At 45.0% G+C, this 19,886-nt stretch overlaps 1 protein-coding gene across 1 annotated transcript in view; it reads right to left on the minus strand.

Annotated features, from left to right (window-relative positions):
- The window catches only part of T265_12021 (hypothetical protein), a gene marked incomplete at both ends in the record, with an annotated part of 24,619 nt that extends 5,509 nt beyond the window's left edge, over window positions 1-19,110 (minus strand). Inside the window, 8 exons of the mRNA XM_009178909.1 lie at window positions 1,200-1,699; window positions 5,465-5,718; window positions 6,384-6,823; window positions 9,444-9,579; window positions 9,627-10,045; window positions 11,936-12,246; window positions 12,839-12,917; window positions 14,895-19,110. Coding sequence (XP_009177173.1) covers window position 12,246; window positions 12,839-12,917; window positions 14,895-19,110 — 4,296 coding nt within the window. The remainder of the gene's footprint in view (window positions 1-1,199; window positions 1,700-5,464; window positions 5,719-6,383; window positions 6,824-9,443; window positions 9,580-9,626; window positions 10,046-11,935; window positions 12,247-12,838; window positions 12,918-14,894) is intronic.
- Between the last annotated feature and the right edge of the window lie 776 nt (window positions 19,111-19,886).

Here is a 19,886-nt window from a genome sequence, read left to right on the forward strand (position 1 = left end):
CTTATGGTTGTACGGCAGTGAAGCATCAGTGCCAACATTGATGTTGCTGTCATTGATGACGATGATGATTACCTCAGCTCTCGTGCTTCCTTCTGCTGGCATAGAAGCCAGGCACCGAACGGGTGTTACAGCTGAACGATCTACTCTTACTCTAGCACAGAACGAACAGAATGCACCCTTCTACGCATGGGCTGTCGACATAGGTTTATTGGCCTGAAAGATATTCATGCCGAAGAGCCCCGAGAGCCGTTGTCCACGAGTGTTCCGGGAGAAAATACCTGGATAATCATACACAATAATCAAAACAGCGTCAAAACTGATCAATAACAATTCGCGTCTTCATTTATTCAATTGGAAGCTCCGAGAAAATCTGCTCACATAGCTGAAATAGCTCTGGGCTCTTTTATGAATGCTGGCTTGGGTTCATTCTTTAATTAAGTGCAATACAGTAAAATCTCCTCGCCAATTCGTAGAGATAGTTTGACTGCGATTGTTGATGGTAGTTCCGTAAGCGTACATATAGTCAGATATTCCAAATTCACTTGTCCGTTGAAGAAATTGCAATAAGCTCTCCTGGTCCCAACAACCAATAATTAGGATTTTGTGTAGTTGAATGACGCAGGACAAGGAGAGTACCGAGTGGTTTGGGTTTGGCTTTTCCCTTAGTCAAATCAGGACAACTCACTACGGGTAATCGGCCGATATTGATGGACAAAATGTCAAATTCACGTGACACTGTTCCTTCGTTTCCTTTTCCCTCCTGATAAACCAGCTTTTGTGTGAAAGCGGAGACATATTTTTTTCTTATCAGGGGATACTATCGTTAGTTTTGGATGTTCCAATCATTCCCTTGATAGGTCGCCGGTTTGATACTGCCACCACGAAAAGTTCTCAAGATTTTAACGCCTAAAAAATTCATTCCGTACAACTTGATTTTATGGCTCAGCTAATTCCAGCGAAGTCGAGTTAACCCTTCACCAGATCCCTCTTCCAATAGAATTTTCGGACACCTTTGAGTCGCTTAATCCGTTTGAAAAAGTTGCATAAAAGAGCGTCATCAACGAACGGGTATTAGACACCACACTGGTTAGTGAGAACAGAAAAGTTCTGTTACTTCAGTAATCACTACCTGAAATATTGAGAAGTGGTTAAGCTACTATCCTGACAAGCCCACAGGGTACTCAAGCAAACAAACGTACTAGGGCGACGGTAACGCAATCCGCCAGGTGACCTCTGACGGTTAGCAGGTGGACCGCTGCGACTAGCGAAAGGACTACCGCTGCTACCCCTTCTGGTACGCCTGACCCTATCTTCTCTCTGTCGCTCGCGCTCTCGCGAACGATCCCGCTCACGATGTCTGTCTCTTTCACGATCACGATCCCTTTCGTGCTCACGCTGCCGTTCCCGCCGACGCGCCACTTCGTCGCTTGGACGATCCCGCTCCCGTGAGTGTTCATCGGATTCCCCTGAGCGGCGAGGCACTGTGACGTTATCCTGTTTCGTCATCCGGGATATGCCCCCTGGTCGATCAGATTCCCGTTTTGCCGTATCCCGCTCACGATCACTGGAACAGAAACAACAGTAACGCATGCTTTTGAAATTAAAGGAGACCATGAAAAACTCTGAGAAGGCTATGGTAAAAGATCGTTGTTCAAGCGGAGCAAGCCACATTGCACGATGTACTAGGAAAAACAAGGACCTAGGGGTTAGGCGTAACAGTGGACAAGTTCTTGTCTGTTAGTATGAAGGAAAAAGTCAACAACTTGAAGGTTCCGAGCATGGTACATATCCTAAGCACCTGAACTTGGTAAACTTCATTTGATGCTCTGGTGGTTCTGACACGTTACCGAGTGCTATCTTACAGATCGCTTGGTTGAGGACACAGGCAGCCAGCGACGCCAACAGGGGGCTGGTGATCAAAGTTTGAGATGTTTACAGTCTTCAAATCGGAAGCCATGTTTCAACCATAGAATAAGACTGCTGTTGCAGTTGTCTTATATATAACACCCTAAAGCTCCGGTGAAATGTTTCTGACGCCACGAGCGACGCTTCTTCGCTTCGCCACAACACAATCCTGGCTTACGCAGCTGTGAACAAACGCAAGTCCTTTAGCATAAAGTTTCATAGCTACAACACTGAAAGTCCCAGAGAATTTTGAAGGCATAAAACACAGGATGAAACAAAGGACTGCTTCTAATAATTCGCAGAGTAAACTGTGCAGATTGATTATGACCAAAGCAAAACAAATTAGTTCGTACAGTCCAAGCCAACTGATTATTCTTTAGGTATCATCTTGATTCCTAGATTAATGGCCCATTAGAGTGATCAGCCCAGGACTAAACTGATAACGGATTCTACCAGAGTCAGAAGGGCAGTTGCGGAAAAAGCTTGAACAACGTAAACAATCACCCGAACTTGAATGTTGGAATGAAAGCACGGGTAGATTTACAAACTCTAAGGCCATAGGTCCATGTATACGGACAAAGAGTGGGCTACGTACATTGAAGTCGAGCGAAAGTGATTGTTAACCAACACTCGGCAAGGCTGTTCAGGTTGTAGCACGTGCAACATCAGTCAAAATCCCTCTTGATGCCGGAGTTACGCGGGATTAAGCAGACTAGCAGCTGTGTGCTGACAAATATGAGGCTAATACCTTTTTGAGTGAAACAGAAAGATATATCAGTACTTCACAGACAGGAAAGGGCTCAAACTGGCAGACCACATTTTGGTTTTGGAGGGTCTAATGAAAGACATAGGCACACAGGCAAAGTACCAACCGAAAATTTCACTCGGCGGTCTAGACTCTGGTTCTGAGTGTCCGTCCTTATCACGACACCGCCCTTTTCGGATGAAAAACCCCGACATCCAGTGGTGGCAGAGCAAATTCGGAGTAAACATAAGTCCTTTTTCCGACGAATTATTAAACTTAAGCCTTCGGAGAAAAGTCCTTAAAAAGGAACTGAGCTGTATCGGATCTCTAACAGCATAGCTGAATCACTCATGAACAGACGGCCTCCCTAATTGTGCCTCGCGTATTAGCCTAAACAGCTTTTATACATTCCCGACTGCACCAGACTCTTCTATTTCTTGAACCTTCTATTTTCTCTGTATTCTATACAGCGGTCTCATGGAGTATGATGATCGCTACCTCCTCCTAATTACGACCAACGTCCTCCGAGTAGGCCGCTTGTGTCTTAATTTAAATTAGTGGGAACCTACACAGGACAAGGGAGAGAAGTGCACTGTGCATTCCATAATGATCAACCGAGAATAAAGTCACCTCAGATACCTAACGGCCATGCGATTAATCTGGGTGCATGATCCCCCAGAAGTAGGAAGAAGCCAGGCAAGAAAACGACGACCACCACACCTAAGCTCAGTGCCGCTGATAAACGACTAGTGATCAGTGCAAAGTTGTAAAAAGTGCTCACCGTTGTCACTACGTTTTGCGTCGAAATGAACACAGTACGTAGACGTGAACCTGACCTGATGAACGCACGTGTGTGCTGAAATCTCCACCCAGCTGGACTATCCAATCTGAACTCCCCCACGACTTACAAACTGATGCTCTCCCTCGATAAAAAGGGTCTGCTTCCGGGTCATAGTTACAAGGGTTGGCCAGGAAATAAAGGATGGTTCATATTACTGAAACGACGAGCTCCTTGGAGGCGGAAGGTCAAACAACACAAAATCGGTTGTCTGTGGATGGTCATACAAGTAAGGAATGTTAATTCGAGAACTAAGGGCTGCATCAGTACCGGTGTAAACCACTGGGGTGATTGTAGATACATCGGCCGGTATTGTTTAATTGGTGAAGTGCCGTATGCTCAATTATTGTTTCATTCCGTTTACTGAAATGAGACAAGGCACCGGGAATGAACACACACGCTTAAAACGGTTTTCGAAATATAGTAACAAGTAATTTATGTCTCAAAAGCGAACGCAAAGGAGCAGATGTGAACAGTGGCATGCCATTAGTGGGTTTTCCTGGTGTTTGACGTGCCCGTAGCCCGAATCTACAGAAAGGTAACTATCAGTTGAAGCAGGAGAACGGTTAGGAAACTACATTGGAGAGATAAGGACGTCAGCAGTAACGTCTTCGCTCATTCATTCTGCTGTGTGCAGAAGTGAAAACAAACAAGATGACGTTTGCGGGACCTCTCACCTTAGTCAAATGTATGGATTAGAGATGAGCTATCACCAGAAACTTTAGATGTCACCGAAAACAAGACTGTAGTTCTGCGGGGAAAGGGGACGTGGTTTGAGCCATTGAACTAAGGTGAAAATGTGATCAATGCATCTTCAATACGACGATACAGATAACTGGCGAACCCCATGGTGCCCCGGGTAAAGGGTGACAACCTGGGCTTACTCTGAAACCATCAAAATATTCTTAGGACGCGACACTTAGTGGAATACACACAAGCTTCAGCAACAATTGCCCAACTAACCACACGGTTGAGATCCTAAAGCATAGACAGGACTCTGATTAATGCACAATAACTTTACACCCATCAGTGTCAATATAAACGCTAAGGCAGAAGGATTCCAATCAACCAATGTGATCAGCGTGAACATGCATTTCGGTCGCTCATGGAAATCTTCTGGTGCTCAGAGTTAGCTAGCAAGCTGACGCTGAACGGGATCCCGTTCCCAACCCGATGGAAATCGCTAGCAGGTAATATGTGATGGGCTGTAGATGTTTCACAGAGAAGCATGAAGTCGGTCACTCGGTTCATTTAAAGTCAACTTGACTGAAGAGTATATAAAACGTAAGCTGGGAATACTCCGGACACCGTATATGCTGATTCCGAAGGTGATGTCCTACGTCACTTAGATCCACTAATTCAGGTGATGTAAAGGGGGTTGCCGCACAGGTTTCGCTCTACGTTCGTTGGGAAAACGTACGGATTAGTTTCAAGGAAAAGTATCCATCAAATTCTCCTGAAGTGTGAGGTGGCACGGCAGTCAATGCGCATGTTGCAGACCGCAACTACCTACCTAGAGTACGTGACTAGTACTGACTTGAGAACTGATTCTGGATAGCCATGACTGTCATGAGTTTCTCACAATGAGTTTCATGACTAAACGGCAAAACCAAAGTAACAAATTACAATTCATTTATAACACATGTCGGGCATCTTTTGCGAGGACAGTCAAGATCTCCAAAAATTACGGGTCATTCCTGCCACAACCGCGTTAAAATAAAGTACGAAGGGTTTCCCAACGACCACCATTTGAACTGGGTTCAATACGAGAGTCATACATCGGCCAAAATGCCATACCGAAAGGAACTCGGAAAAAGGAATAAAGAAAAGGAAGCAGCAGGAGGTAGCTGCAAGGTGGTGTTGTATCACGTCATCCTCACTAGTCTTTCTGGAACCAGAGTGGATCACCTATACGGGGGCAGTGGATGCACATAGAAATGGAAATTTTATAGACGGCTAAAGCAAACGGGACTTACCGGATTTTATCATCAGTAGTGACAGCACCTTCACCACGGACTACTAGAGAGGCACGTGATAACACTTCAGTCACGCGCACTACTTCACCGTCGATCTGCCCACCATTCATAAAATTAACAGCATCCGCAGCAGAACTAGGGTTTTCAAAGGTAACGTAGGCATAACTGCGACTGAACTCCGGATGTAGACGATCGGGAGGCATATCAACGCTGTGAATTTTTCCCCAAACTGAGAATATTTCAGTGATGTGGGCCTAAAGAAAATGAAAGATGAGTGAGGTTACGGAACGACTTCAGATAGGCATTTAAGAAGGCAATCCTACCCAAAAAGATTGTCGGTCTCTTAGGACTTGTCGATATCAGTTTTCCTCTGGTCGCTTGATTGCTGACCTACGAATCCTCCTTGGAAACGAACTTACATCTGTAAAAAAGCGCTAGATCCAGGGTAAAAATTGTCACTTTCATTTTAGTTCCCAAGTTTTTCCCTCTACCCTTTTCTGTGACTATTTAGAAACAGGTAACCGAAAGGAGAGGCAGCGCTTTACTTGACAATGGTCAATTTAAACATGAATAACTTCGATCAACGTCCTCAAAAGTATCACAGATGACTGCAGTTTTCATGTTGAAATAATGCGCTTCGAGTGACAAAGCAGAATCATAAACGAGATTCAGTTGAGTCTCCTGTGAAAACAAATTAATATGTAAATGAGTGTATTTGTCGAGGATCCTGGCTATTTCGCGTAGTTTACAGAGGTGAGTCTAGGCCTAGGGAAGGAAGACTTATGGGGAATATAATGTAATGAATCAATATCTCGGAGCACCACACGTCCGCAACAATGAGAGAAACCAGAAGTCACAGTTAACGGCCAAATGGGAAACGACTTCAAAACAAGTGTTGTGAGGAGAAAAATATCCTCACCTTGTTGACGTTTCTTGTAAGTTTTTCCACCAATATACGAGTAAAGGGCGGTAACACGCTAGGTGACTTGCTGCGTTCCTTTACCAGCTTCTCCACGATCACCTCATCGTTTTTGGAGTTTCTGGGTGGCTGTTTGGCAGAAGCGTCACTTTGTTGTAAGAGCGGATTGTCCAGAGAGCCGTCAACCGTAGGGGTCGTCAGATGCTTTGCGGGCATCGCATTCAAACTTTGAGATTCATGCAAAGTTGCTGGAGCTATTGAACGTGATGTGTTTTCGGCCCGTTTTGTACCACCTCTCGATGAAACTACGGGTTTTCTTATGTGTTCGCGCGATGCTCGATTGTCCAAAGATTTACCTTTGAGGACTGAAGTATTTTCTTTTTTGGTCAAGCACTCAAGGGGACGATTAGCAGGTTTCGCATGCTCGGATGCTTTTTTATCTGCAAAATTACGTTAAACGAGCATGTAGGTCAGAAAACAGAGACAGTATCTTCAGCGCAGTATAGTATCCTAACATGCGTAAACAGTGGAAGAGGATGAACCTACGCAGTGTCTAAGACTAAACGGTACATACATATATATATATATATATATATATATATACTCAGCTGTCGTTGAGCTAACACTCATCTGGTGTCAACTGGCCACGCCAACCAAAGGGAGCTCACGGTTCGGTTCAGTTTATCGGCTATAAACCACTTTTTAAGGGCACACTGCTTTCGGTTGATGCAAATCCGATCATCGGAAAACGGGAGATAGCCAAGCATTGAAGCCGATGGCATTTTCAGCTAGTTCGAAAACTGTCAGCTAAGCATTGAAGACGATAGCTTTCATGCGTGAACGTCATTAACTATGCGATTAGGCTACTTCTACCAGTGTCACTGACCATCAGTGAGTTGAGTCCGGGAGCTTCCTAACAAGGGAGAAGGCGGTCGTCAACCTGATTGTTTACTGGTTGCTGTTTCTATACTTCGTATCCAGGTTATGCACTGTCTACCTCTTGGTCGCTTCCACTCCAGCATAATGGCTGGGCGAAAAGAGCTTCCTTACGTAGACGGTATTCCAGCATGCAGATGAACTGACCAAACTCATCTCGTCCCTTAGTATGCGCTTTGCACCCACAAAGCATAAGGTCATATTCCTGGACAAGCAGTCACTGAACGCGCCACTTACAATCGAGGGAGAGGCACTGTAAGTTGTGAAGAGTTTTACGTATCCAAAGAAGTTGTATTAGCTCTGATTGCAGTATGACAGATGAGGTCAATTCACGAACCTGCAAGACTCGGGTCGCGTTTGCTAAGTTGAAACACCTATGGCGTCAAAGTGGTGTATCCCTGAATCTGAAGGGACGAGTGTATCAAGCTACAGTGCGGGCTGTTTTGTTGTATAGCTTTGAGACTTGGCCTGTTCGAGCAGCGGAACTGAGAAATCTTCAGGTGTATGATTATGGTTGTCTCGAAACCATAGCTCGTTTAGGTTGGTGTCGGCGTATCCGCAATGAGCCAGTTAGGAAGTATTCCGTCGTGCAACGGATACCGCCATTTAAGAATGTGTTCAGCCCTAGAAGCTGTTGGTTGGGAAATGTGCTGCATATGCCTCAACATCGTTTGCTAAAGAGAGTACTGTTTTGCATGCCCAATGCAGAGTGGCGGAAGCAGAGGTGGTCCACCCTTGACCAGCCAGACGGGCATGAAAGGAATCACGAAAAGTTTGGGTGTTGTCAGTGCTACTCGCCCTCCAGGATGAGGACCGCGGAATCCCCACAAGTCCTGGTCGCAGACACCGCAACATATGGCTTTAATTCTATGTCAATAGCGCTCTTGTTTTCAGTTTCCATCCAAATTGACTGCAAGTGTCCGCAAGTGTAGGCACCTCAGAATCATTGTGGTATGCTAGCACCAACTCACTTAAATTCTCTCCTTCACAATTAGGCTCCCAAATAAACCAGGGTTGTACGCCAGCAAAGCACCGGTGTGAACGCCGGTGGCATGTGGGTGCGGGTCATTCACCTATCGTGAGAGAGTACCTTCTGGTTGTTGGTCTGTTCGCCGGGCTTAGCAGTTGGATTGTACGCCAGCAAACGGTGTGAACGCCGGTGGCATGTGGGTGCGGGTCATTCACCTATCGTGAGAGAGTACCTTCTGGTTGTTGGTCTGTTCGCTCGCCTTAGCAGTTGGATTGCAAACGTTTCATCACCAATCGAGGTGACGTCGTCAGTGCAGGGTTGAGTGGGTGATTTCCTCCTCTTCTACCTGTGATTATATAGCTTCTAAACAGTATCTGGTAGTTGTTGAAACGGTCGTCGTGTAGTTTGATTGGTCTTCTGTGAATCTCACGTGGTTTCAATCTCCTGTGTCTGGTTGGTTCGTTGGGTGCATTCAATTCGGCAGTTCTGTATGTGGCTGCCATGCTGTGATTCGGTCGTTTCCTTCTTGCTTTGTGGGGTGGGTTTTGCTCATTTGATTGGCCTTCTGTTTTTCGTGATTGTCTTCCTTTGACCCAATTAGTCCGTTGGTTGCCGTTAGGTTTCTTAGCTCCGAGTCCCGTGACCGTATGGTTCTTTCGCTCGTAACGGCTGATAGACTGGGTCAATGTCGATGTATTTATTGATCGATTTTTGTGTGGAGTATCACGCCTCGGCAAATTCTCGCTCCCGTTTTGTTCTTGCGTGAGCGAGTATTTGGACATTGTCCCAATTGGATGTGTGTCCTTCTCTGTCTTCGTGGATTGAGACGAGTGACATTGGGTCATGTCTTCTACCGGCAAGCTTGTGTTCGTGTATTCTCGTAGCAAGTTTTCTTCCCGTTTCGCCAACATAATGTTTGTCGCAGTCGTTGCGTTCAAGTTTGTAGACCACATTAGCCTTCTTTAAAGTGTCCAAACTTCCTTTTGGTTTCAAGAGCGTTCTTCTCAACGTGTTTTTGGCTTGAAGGCGACGCAATTCCATGTTGCCGTAGGTGTCGTGCAGTCATCTCCGCCACGTTTCTGATATACGGCAGCGTAATCTTCCTCTGTTCTGGTTGTGTTGACGGATCAGCTTGGAGTTGGTCTCGTAGGCACCTCCATATGAAATTCCTCGGCTAGCCGTTATTTCGGAATGTCTCGAAGAGTCTTCGCCTCTGTTGTGTTGCAATGTGTCTCTATCCGCTTGAATAGAGTTCGAACACAGCTCCGCTTGTGACAGTTCGGATGGTTGCTGTGGTAATTCAGAATCTGGTCCGTATGCGTTTCTTTCCTGTATACTTCAGTTTGTAGTTGGCCGTTTGTTGTCCTTGTTACGAGCACATCTAGGAACGCCAATTTGTTGTTCTCCTCAGTTTCCATTGTGAATTGGATGTCGGGAAACACGTTGTTCAGCAGTTCTTCCGCTCGTACTAGTTCATTTGTCTTTATAACAGCGAATGTGTCGTCCACATATCGCACCCATATTTTCGGTTTGATATCTGGTAGTGTGATTCGCTCCAGTTTCTGCATTGTAATTTCCGCGATGAGTCCAGAGATTGGTGACCCCATTGGCGCTCCTTTGATCTGTTCGTAATATTCTCCATTGAACTCAAAGTAGGTTGTCAAGTACAGGTCTAGTAGTTCACACATTTCTTCTTTTCCGAGCATTCCGTTGATGTTTCCGCGGTTGTCCAGGAGTTCGGCGACCGTCGTCCGTGCTGCATTCAAATCAACCGATGTGAACAGTGAGGTTCGTACCCAAGTACCTCAATGTCAGTAACCATTGGTGAGTTGAGTCCAGGGGTTTCCATCTATGGAGGCTGCAGTTGACAACTTAATCAAGTTTATCGGTTGGTATCTTTATACTTCGTTGCCAGCGTAACCTATGGAGTGAGAGTTCCTTCGTCCTAAGACCATCTGGCGTACCTCAGCATTACTAATCCGATGTGCCCACCAGACGTGGCCAATGCTGCGGAGGCATCGATGATCAAATACTGACGTTTTTCGTACGTCCGCTACGTCTCTGATCCATAAAGCAGTATGGATCGCACTGCCGCAGTGTAAACTCTGCCCTCGACAGACAAGCTGACATCACGTCAACGTCATAGGTGTCGGAGGTTGGCAAAGGTTGCCCCAGCCTTTCCTATTCGAGGAGTAATCTCATTTCCGGCCAGTGTGAACCTGTACAGCTGTCCAGATAAACAAGTTTATCTCCCACATCGATTGGCTCGTACGCAGGCATGAGGTATGGGTTTTCGAACCGAGTCTTGTAGCAGCTGTTTACACTTTGCAGATGTGAAGCACATGCCAAACCGTGCGGTAGAATATTTGGGTTACTTATATAATCGAAATGGTTCGCATTTTTGAAGGATCCGAACCGAAGAGAGCAACATCGTCCGCATACTTAATGTCTGTGAGAGAACGTCCCGGGAGCATTTCGACTCCCGAGACAGGCAGAGAAGTTTCAAGCGGCACATCAGTAACAAAGTTGAAGAGGAGAGGTGAGAAAGGGTGACCTTGTCTTAGACCACTGGACGTGGTGAACTCAGGCGAAAGCCTGTCGTATACTGGTAAGCTCCCACAGGAGTTCGCATAGAATGCCTCCATAAGGGGTATAAATTTGGATGTAACAACTTTGATCGTCCGATACCACCAAAGCTTCTCACGATCGACAGAGTCATATCAAGAAAAACAAATATGGTGGAACGTTTGAGAGAGGGGCGCTGCCAGGTGGCCCAAGCTTCGACAGGAGTAGTTAACACTGTTTTCGAACCGCGGACCTACCGGTTAGCAATTTCACGCATTGAATATGGGCTGTTGTTTGAGACCATAGATAATGACCGAACGCTGATCTGTTCACAGGCCGAGAAATGTTGAGGGCTTTCCGACGGAAGCAAGCTATACCAAAAGCTCTGCAGGTTTCTCTCCTAAAATTCAATGTCCAATGAGAGAAACATCAGTGAGCAACACTGGTGCTTTACTGTCGTACAGGCAAATCAATCTCTCTGACAGTCGTGAGAAATTCTCTTATCCTCAACTTTTTTGTCGATATTACGAAGATCAGAAAACCTTGGAGAGCAAGGTCGGAACTTAGAATGTTAGCTGGCCAATTGAACAATGAGATACTGGTACGTTTCCAGAAGCATTGCAAAACGTTACCCATTTCACACAATACTGACAGGATAGTGACCAACGTCGAATTCGAGGGACAATTTATCATGTTAAAACAAGCACTAATGAAAAGGCAACATCTCGACGGAGCTAAGGAAGTGACTATTTCGTGGAAGCTCCATGGACTGTCATAAAACCGTAAGGACACCCTTGACTAGGCCAGCCATAGCTAAACGAAGGCGTTCGAAAATCATAGTAATGGACCCCATTTCGACTCTCACTCACAGATTTTGAGGCGCACTACCCCTATTTACAGACCAGGACAAAGTACCAGCACTGTGTTTGTGAGCAGTTCCACACATGTCAAAATAATCCCATAGATACAAATTCTGGTGGATTTATCGTAGGCTTCGTTTACTGATAAATTTTATTACACTATGCGCCACATAGAAGCTCCAAGGATAAACGAACAAAAACAGGAAAACCGATCAGTATACCTTTGATCCGAGCAATTTTTTTCGGTGACTGCTTAGAAGACTGTGAACTGTCATAGTTAAACGAATCAGCAGAATCAGAATCAGACGACGAATCTGACGATCGGGATTCCGAAGAGTGACTTCTTCGACGTTGACGTCGTCTAGGAGGACTTCGAGATGAGGCTTTTCCCGGAGAACGCTTCGTATCGCTATTTTTCTTCGTAACACAAGTCCGGGAGGACTTTACAGTCGGAGTGGTTGATGATTTCAAGATTGAAGTACTCTTTGTGTTCGTCTTTGCATTTTTGCTGTCTAAATCCGGCATGTTGGGTCTAGAAACGTCCAAAGGCATTAAGCGAAAGTTATAAGATAGTTTCTACTGACAGGCACATCAACCAAGATACAAACGCATACCAGGAAACCACCCTACCAATGAATATTTCTCTGGAAATTCTTTAAGGGCCACCCTATTTTCTAGAGGATTTCGACCTTTTCAGTGCACTATTCAATCAGAATGCAGATGATCATTCCAATAGGATACCCCGTGGTGTATTCAACACTATGACATATATCAATGAGATGTGGGTATAACACCAAGCTGGAAAAGAGACAAGTGGTGTGCTACAGAACAGATAGCTGAGAGACGGTGGGCGCAGATGAACACGTACAACCCACACAACCTGTTTCGCACCCAGCCGATGATGAAGGTTGAGACGCCATCTGTGAATGCGCCAGCTTGGTGAAAAGACACAAGCAGATTTGTACATTGACCTTATCTGTCAGACTACGATCAGAACTAATACAGCTTCCAAGTTATGTAAAACGCTCTACAATTTCGAGTCACTCACTGGATTTTAAGTGGCGTGTTTGATGACTGCATGTCCAAGAGCATGACCTTATATTTTGTGCATGCAAAGTGCATACCAAAGATCGGGGTGACTGGTTACTTCATCCAAAAACAACTGCGCCTTCCCCTCCTCTTCGAAGACGAGAACGATATCGCCTGCACATTCGAAATCGTCATGGGCTATTTGAACCCCAAGGTTTCGAAGACCTTCCAGTGTTCATCTCACTGTATCATCACGAAACTGAATGAGAATGGAGAGAGCGGGTACACCCCCGATGGACACCATTTGGGCAAGGAGTCTTCTAGAGAGCTCTCCGTACACTGTCATACGTCCGGAAGTGTCAAGGCACAAAAGTTAGCCTCCTAACCCAGCAATGTGTGATGAGGGTATCTTACGTAAAACTTGTACTCACCATCTGGTCACTCAGGCCCACACAATAGGAAAGCATCGAGAGGAAACTTCGCAAGGCGATGAGAAACACGCAGTTCACACAAACTGGGTGGCAGAAGTCCTAACAGTTGCACAGGAAGTGCTTCGGGACGGGAGCAAAGTTAGGAAAGGAGGGCTAATGGGACCCCGGAAAAGAAAATAGATCGCTTTGGATGCCTTCGTGTAAGATTACATTGCATCTTCCAGGAATAAGACTCTTCATTTTTTATTGTGTCCACTGCAGTTCGACAGATATCCTATCCTTCCAAAATAAACCAGTTTCGAATAGCCCCGCCGACAGCATCTTCAAGGAGACTGCGAAATACAAGGATACTATAGCGTACTAAAAATTGAATACGATTGTTGATCACTCCAACCAAGTACAGCCAGTCAACCGTGCAATCACACTGATCAAGTGTTGATTCAATGCACATGAAAATTCAATGAGCTACAGAAAGCTGCTCAGAAGATCCTGGACGAACGCAGAGTACCTGCGAACTGTTGATTACGCGCAAATATCACGCCATTCATTTTGGAAAAAATTTCTCACCTGACTTCTATAAAACTTATCAGTAATAATAATAATAATAATAATAATAATAATAATAATAATAATAATAATAATAATAATAATAATAATAATAATAATAATAATAATAATAATAATAATAATAATAATAATAATAATAATAATAATAATAATAATAATAATAATAATAATAATAATAATAATAATAATAATAATAATAATAATAATAATAATAATAATAATAATAATAATAATAATAATAATAATAATAATAATAATAATAATAATAAATTGTCGTTGTTGTAATACCTTCCTGGTGCCTAGTTGTCATGCCACCCGAAGGAAGCACGAGGACTGAGATAATGCCAGGTTGCCCAAACCTAGACTGGAATAATCGAGATGTGGAGGTGAAGTTCGAACCGCGGATCCTCCGATCAGTAAGCTCACGTCTGAACTGCTAAGCTATCCCGAGATCAAAAAGTACTAGCGATTATGTTTCAATCCCAGTCATAAAGAACAATTAGCATCAACAACCAATCAGTATACACATAAAAACTTGAGAGGAAAACCGGTACGGACGGGATTAAAACTATGCGTAATTTGTATTATTTTAATTACTGACTCACGTCCACCTCACAGCAGAAGTTATTGTTTATACAGTGCAGACGTGAGAAGGTATATATACAGACTTCAAACTCTGAGGAGATAGTGCAGGGCTTCAGCGCAAAAATTGCGTTACATACAGCTAACGGTGGAGATGGAAAATGCAACGGAGTCTACAAATCAACATTCGAGCGCACAGGATGATGATCGAATCAGAGAAAGTATATCTACACATAGAAAAAACGGGACGGGAGCTCACATAAAGACGAGCACCTAGCCCGAAAAATCAAAGTGAAGGAAATATGAAATCAAATGGGAAGCCTGGATTTCGTCATTGGTCAGAAGGGTAACTTCCTGAGCCCAGAGGCTGTCTGAAACAAGCCAGTCAGTATCACTACGCTGCAAGAAATAAGGTAGCAAAATAGCACAACCACTTCGACGACTACCTGATCTGAGCATATTAGGGGCTAATTCATCCATCTTCGGCAGTTCGGTGCACCACAGAGACATGGAATACGATCCCCGCGTTCCTCTTCAATATCAAATTTATAGTCGTATGTCAACTCTTCACCTTTCTCAATATCCCGAGAAGCTATTATTATGATATGACTGCCACTTTCACAGTTTAGGACTTCTGCTGTACAGTTTGGTTCACAAGAGTGATTAATATAACGGGCCAGACCACCACACATAGTTGCGTCTACAATACTGTCTTCATCTACTCGGAACATATAGATTCCGCGACTCTGTAGTTCATATAGTCGTTCACGGCGATTTCCCACTTCATTACGGATGAGTTCCCCGAGGTATTCGATAATAAATGCATGTTTACTGAGGTTGCGAGCCGCATAGAGACCCAGACCTTGAATTTGCGATCGAGCTAGTATAACATTGTACCTCCATTCTAACCGCAGGCGACGGTACTGTTGGGATTTGCTCACGCTAAGAAACGATGCTGATGTTGAATACACAGGACTGCTGAGACCAGATCGAACTGAGGTGGACATCGGGTTAGCAATCGCGGCATTCCGAAACTGACCATGTTGAGATGCATCCCCAGTGGGCCGACGGCGAACATGGGTACGGAGTTTCGGTTCAGACCGTGCACATCCTGTGGGGTTAATAGCTAGTGGCATCTCTTTGAACAACTGCAGCCGACCGAATTTGAAGATATATGTGCTCAGTCGGTCAACCCCGGGAAGGGACTCTATAGCTCGGACTATATGTGGTTCTGCAAGCCCAAACAAAAGCTCACCACGAAGCTGACTTTGGATAATACGAAGATGGCTTAACCCTGACAACCGTCGTGCTTGATTAATCCGCGTAAGTATTTGTTGCCAAACACCATCACAACTTGTATCCTCAAAAACTTCAAGTGGCTCATCCCTTTCGTCTACTTGCACAACAAACTTTGGATACAGATTGAATGATGAAACTGGGTCACCGGTTTTGGATAAACTGTCTTCGATGCGGCAATGATAGAGACAACGTCGTCTAACATGTCGATAAGACCAGTAGATACGAGTACTGGAGTATCCTACTGGGTAGATAAACTCTGCTGAGTGAAACGAAGTACCACTAAGATGTTCCGGTAAAAGTTGACCGACACTGTGCAGGATGAGACCACCAACACGCAGCTTCACGAAGGAATCTTCGCCGTGCAAGCGAACTGAAGGTTCGTTTTGCTGGTTGACCTGCAAAATGACACCCGCAAGTTGCGAGCTTTCATCCCGACTAATAAAAACGCGGCGCTCCACAGACAGCGAATTTAGCTGGCACAATTTGTTCGCAGCTTCCCTATGCAGAGGACAGTACATACCACGATCGGCGTGAAATGAACAGCCGATCGAATGAGCACATGGAACGTGGTAGATGGCTTGACAATCGGAGTAAAAGCATGGCAAGCCAGCACCAGTGGAACCACAATGTGCACAAAGTGTCCGTTCGGCCTTCTCAAGAGCACGAGAAACTTGTACTAAACTACCACTAACCGTTTCGTAAGTGTCATAACACCAAAGAATACAATTCAAATGTAACCACTTGTTGTAATCATAGTGCAACAAACGACCAGATACCTCGTTGGGTGCATCGCCTGTTTTGTGGCACAGCATGCACACACGACGATCGACAATACACTTTTTCTCCATGGGGAACGTAGAATTCGGGGTGAACCCAAAAGGCGGATTTCGCATAGGGATGATAGGGATGCACGGAGAATTTCGGACGAGTGTGTCAGGAGTCGGCAATCTAGTGCAGGAAGCGCCTCTCGAAAACTTCTTCCATCGTATGCCATGCCAATATCGCGTTGAACTACAACGATTCCAAACGCCTCTTGAGTGGCTGACGGAATCGGAAGGACGACGCCGGGAAAACTTGCCTTGGTAATTGGAGCGTTTCCCTGTTTTTTTGAGCCATTTTATGTTAGCATGCTGCTGCAACAGAATGACCAAGGACGGTCGTAAATCTGACAGGAGAGATTTGACGCCAAGTACAGGGGACGAGTGAGACACGCCGTTGATTTTCATCTCCTTCAGAGCACCTGAATTATGATACGCCGTCAAACAAAGAAAGCTACAGAATGATATGCGCCCATCCCCATCCGGCGCTTTCAGACTGAGCACATGATCATTGGTGACTAGTTGTAACGCACAATATGCACAAAAAAGGTTTTCAGCAATAAACCACTCAGGGGCGACCACGGATTTCGTAATACCTGTATTTTTAGTTGATCCGTGACCCTTTGATGACACTATGCACTTATGCATCAGGTTTAGAGGCGGAGTTGTACGACCACAATCCCGAAAATCACCAAGGCGTTCTAGCAGTTTGTCAGCCAATATAGCACCAGCAGGTGGTGTGGGAGGACAGGAAGAAATGCATGACTGACTACTTCGGAAAGACGCTTTCCGTAAACATATGAAAAACAGGTTCTCCTGAATTAATTTGTGGAACAGAGTTCGGTCATGAGTTCGACCAGCGAGAAAATCCTCCATTTGAGGTTCAGTGGTAGGAAAGTTCTGAGATCGACTAGGGAACATAGGGAAAGTAAAATATTTGTTATTTCGTATACCAGTAGGTGAAGTTACCGAACATTCATTTGAAGTGACTGGTGTCCCGTCTTCGAGCTTTGGACAGTGCCGATCGTGTATGGGAGTGGGTACTGGTGGATTCAATGTCGCCGGGAGTGAGATAACGGGATCATGTATGTATTGGTGGGGACCTATAGACCAAAATCGACTGTCAAACGTACGAAAAGAAGGAATAGAAGAGATTGATGTCACTGCCCTGTCAACTAGCCGCCGCTTCTTGGCGTTTCGTGAAGATGAAGTGAACTGCATACTACGCTTAGTGTGATCGACTGTCTCTTGTAAAGCGTAAGTCGGAATGCTACTATCGAAAATTGGCTGTTGTATGGAGAGACTGTCCGACAAAAGCAACGATGAATTGGCACAGGTAGATGATAAGATGTACTCTCCATTAGAAATTGTTTCACGCGAATGTGATGAACGGGAGGTGGTGGTGCGTAAAAGTGAAGCAACCATCGACTTTCGTGTTTCTCTTGGAGAAAAGTAACGTGTACTTTCAACAGAATTGATCATTACAGTTGGTGTCTGTCGAACATTTTCTGAGAACGGCCGATTTGAATCAAGATGTGGAGATCTATCAGATAAGGCGGAAGAGTGAGCGAATCGGTCGCAAGTAACAGACGAATCGCGTTGAGGCTTCAAAGATGCATCCAGTTGCCAGTGAACACGTCGAGAAAGGGGGAGAGAGTTGGACACAGATTGCGTCGTTGATCTCTCCCTGAAGGCAGAAGACGAAGCTAGTGGTAAATTCAACAAACATGAAGTGGACATTGTCGTCGGCAGGGCGACTGCGATAGAGCTAGCCTCACCGTGTTTTGATGAATATTGGGGGCGCTGCATGACGCAAGGGAAAATAGGGCTGTGTAGTGGGAGACTTGTGCTCGGCATAAAGTGAGAGGAAGAGACACCAGTGGTGTTGTGCGAGGGAAATACTGAATGGGAGCGAAAGTCAGAGTCGATCAGAAGGGGGCCGTTTTGCACACTTGGTTGTATAGGCAAGTCTAAACTAGGATCCGGAACTGGTTTCGGGATCACAGTTCTGAATGAATGCGAATATGAGCATCCTCTAACGGAATACCCAGGGAAAGGTCGGTCATGAATTGGAGTAGAAGAATACGGAGGGATAAATGCACTTGATGCTGGTTTTATGGAAGACATGGAAGAACTGAATGTGGATTGTGATGAAGTAGTGTGCTGAGTCGAAACCACTGGACAACAGGCGTTCATCACATCTAGATGAGCAGAACTGGTTTGGCTGTATGTACAGGGTACACAATCCTTTAAGTGAACAGACACAGGACTCGTCATCTCATTGTTATAATCGTTTAGCTGGAAGCAAGGTGAGAGGGAACTTTCGCTTGCTGAATGTTCAATTTCAGTCACTTCGGATGGAACCAACCAACCTGTTGAACTGTCACCCGAGCAACCCCTGGAGTTGCTTTTCTCACTCGGCATTGACAGAAGCTCACTAGAACCAGGAGATGATTCCTTGGCCAAGGTCCGTACCGAAGTGGGCGAGTAACGAAATACATTTGAAGCGTCTTCATCATAATCATCGAATGTTAACGACTGCGTAGCCACAGGATATTTTGAAGTTTCCTCTGCTAATACAGGAACATCCAGCGATAGCGAAAGAGGACAGACGTCAGTCGGAATTGCACAGTTTTGAGATACACAGGTCACACTGTAAATAGTGGTCATTCTTCTGGTAACTTGAATACCCAAAGCCGTGAGTTTTCACCAGACATTTCGAAAACTACACGAGACCAAAAAGTCGTTCGAAAGACTAAAACAGAAAGAAATGCGTCACAGGAAGGCATTTAGATATAAACAAGACAACTAGACTACAATCTCTGTAAAGGCATAGTATGAAGTTCCAAAAATAAACCCAAGTGATCAAAGGAATAAGATAAAATGTGTCCCACTTAGCGGGTCTACGCCACCATCTAGTGGGCCAAGCGGAGGCAACTGACGATGCTTCGAAACCGGAGAAAGTTCGAGTACATAATGCGAACCAAGCTGATACCGGTTGAGTTTGAGCACCAATTAACCTTGATACATCATAGAATTTTATGAATTTTCGACTCGTTTATTCGCTGAGGTTCCTAGATGACATAGCTTTCACCTTCATCATGCTACTAGGAACGAGCTACGAGTAAGACAAAACAACCGGTTCGACAAGATGCCACTGGAGCACCAGCGGTCTCAAAAAATATGGATGAGACCCTTGGAAGGGGGGTTGTCGTGCACTGGTACGACACTGGTCCCTATGCTCTCATTAATGACTCTAGGAAAGCGGCCGGGTAGGGCGATACGGCTATCCGGGTTGAGAAACTGATAACTGGTACCAGCGAAAATAAGGTACTTTGGCAGGTGTTGGGAGGTCCACCACCATTTTATAAGTAAATCAGTAAGCGACAAGCCATTATTCTCAAATCTACTGTTCTCTCATCATGGACAGAACATTCACTATACTC

This window comes from Opisthorchis viverrini (assembly GCF_000715545.1).
Source record: "Opisthorchis viverrini unplaced genomic scaffold opera_v5_712, whole genome shotgun sequence".
Classification (NCBI taxonomy): domain Eukaryota; kingdom Metazoa; phylum Platyhelminthes; class Trematoda; order Opisthorchiida; family Opisthorchiidae; genus Opisthorchis; species Opisthorchis viverrini.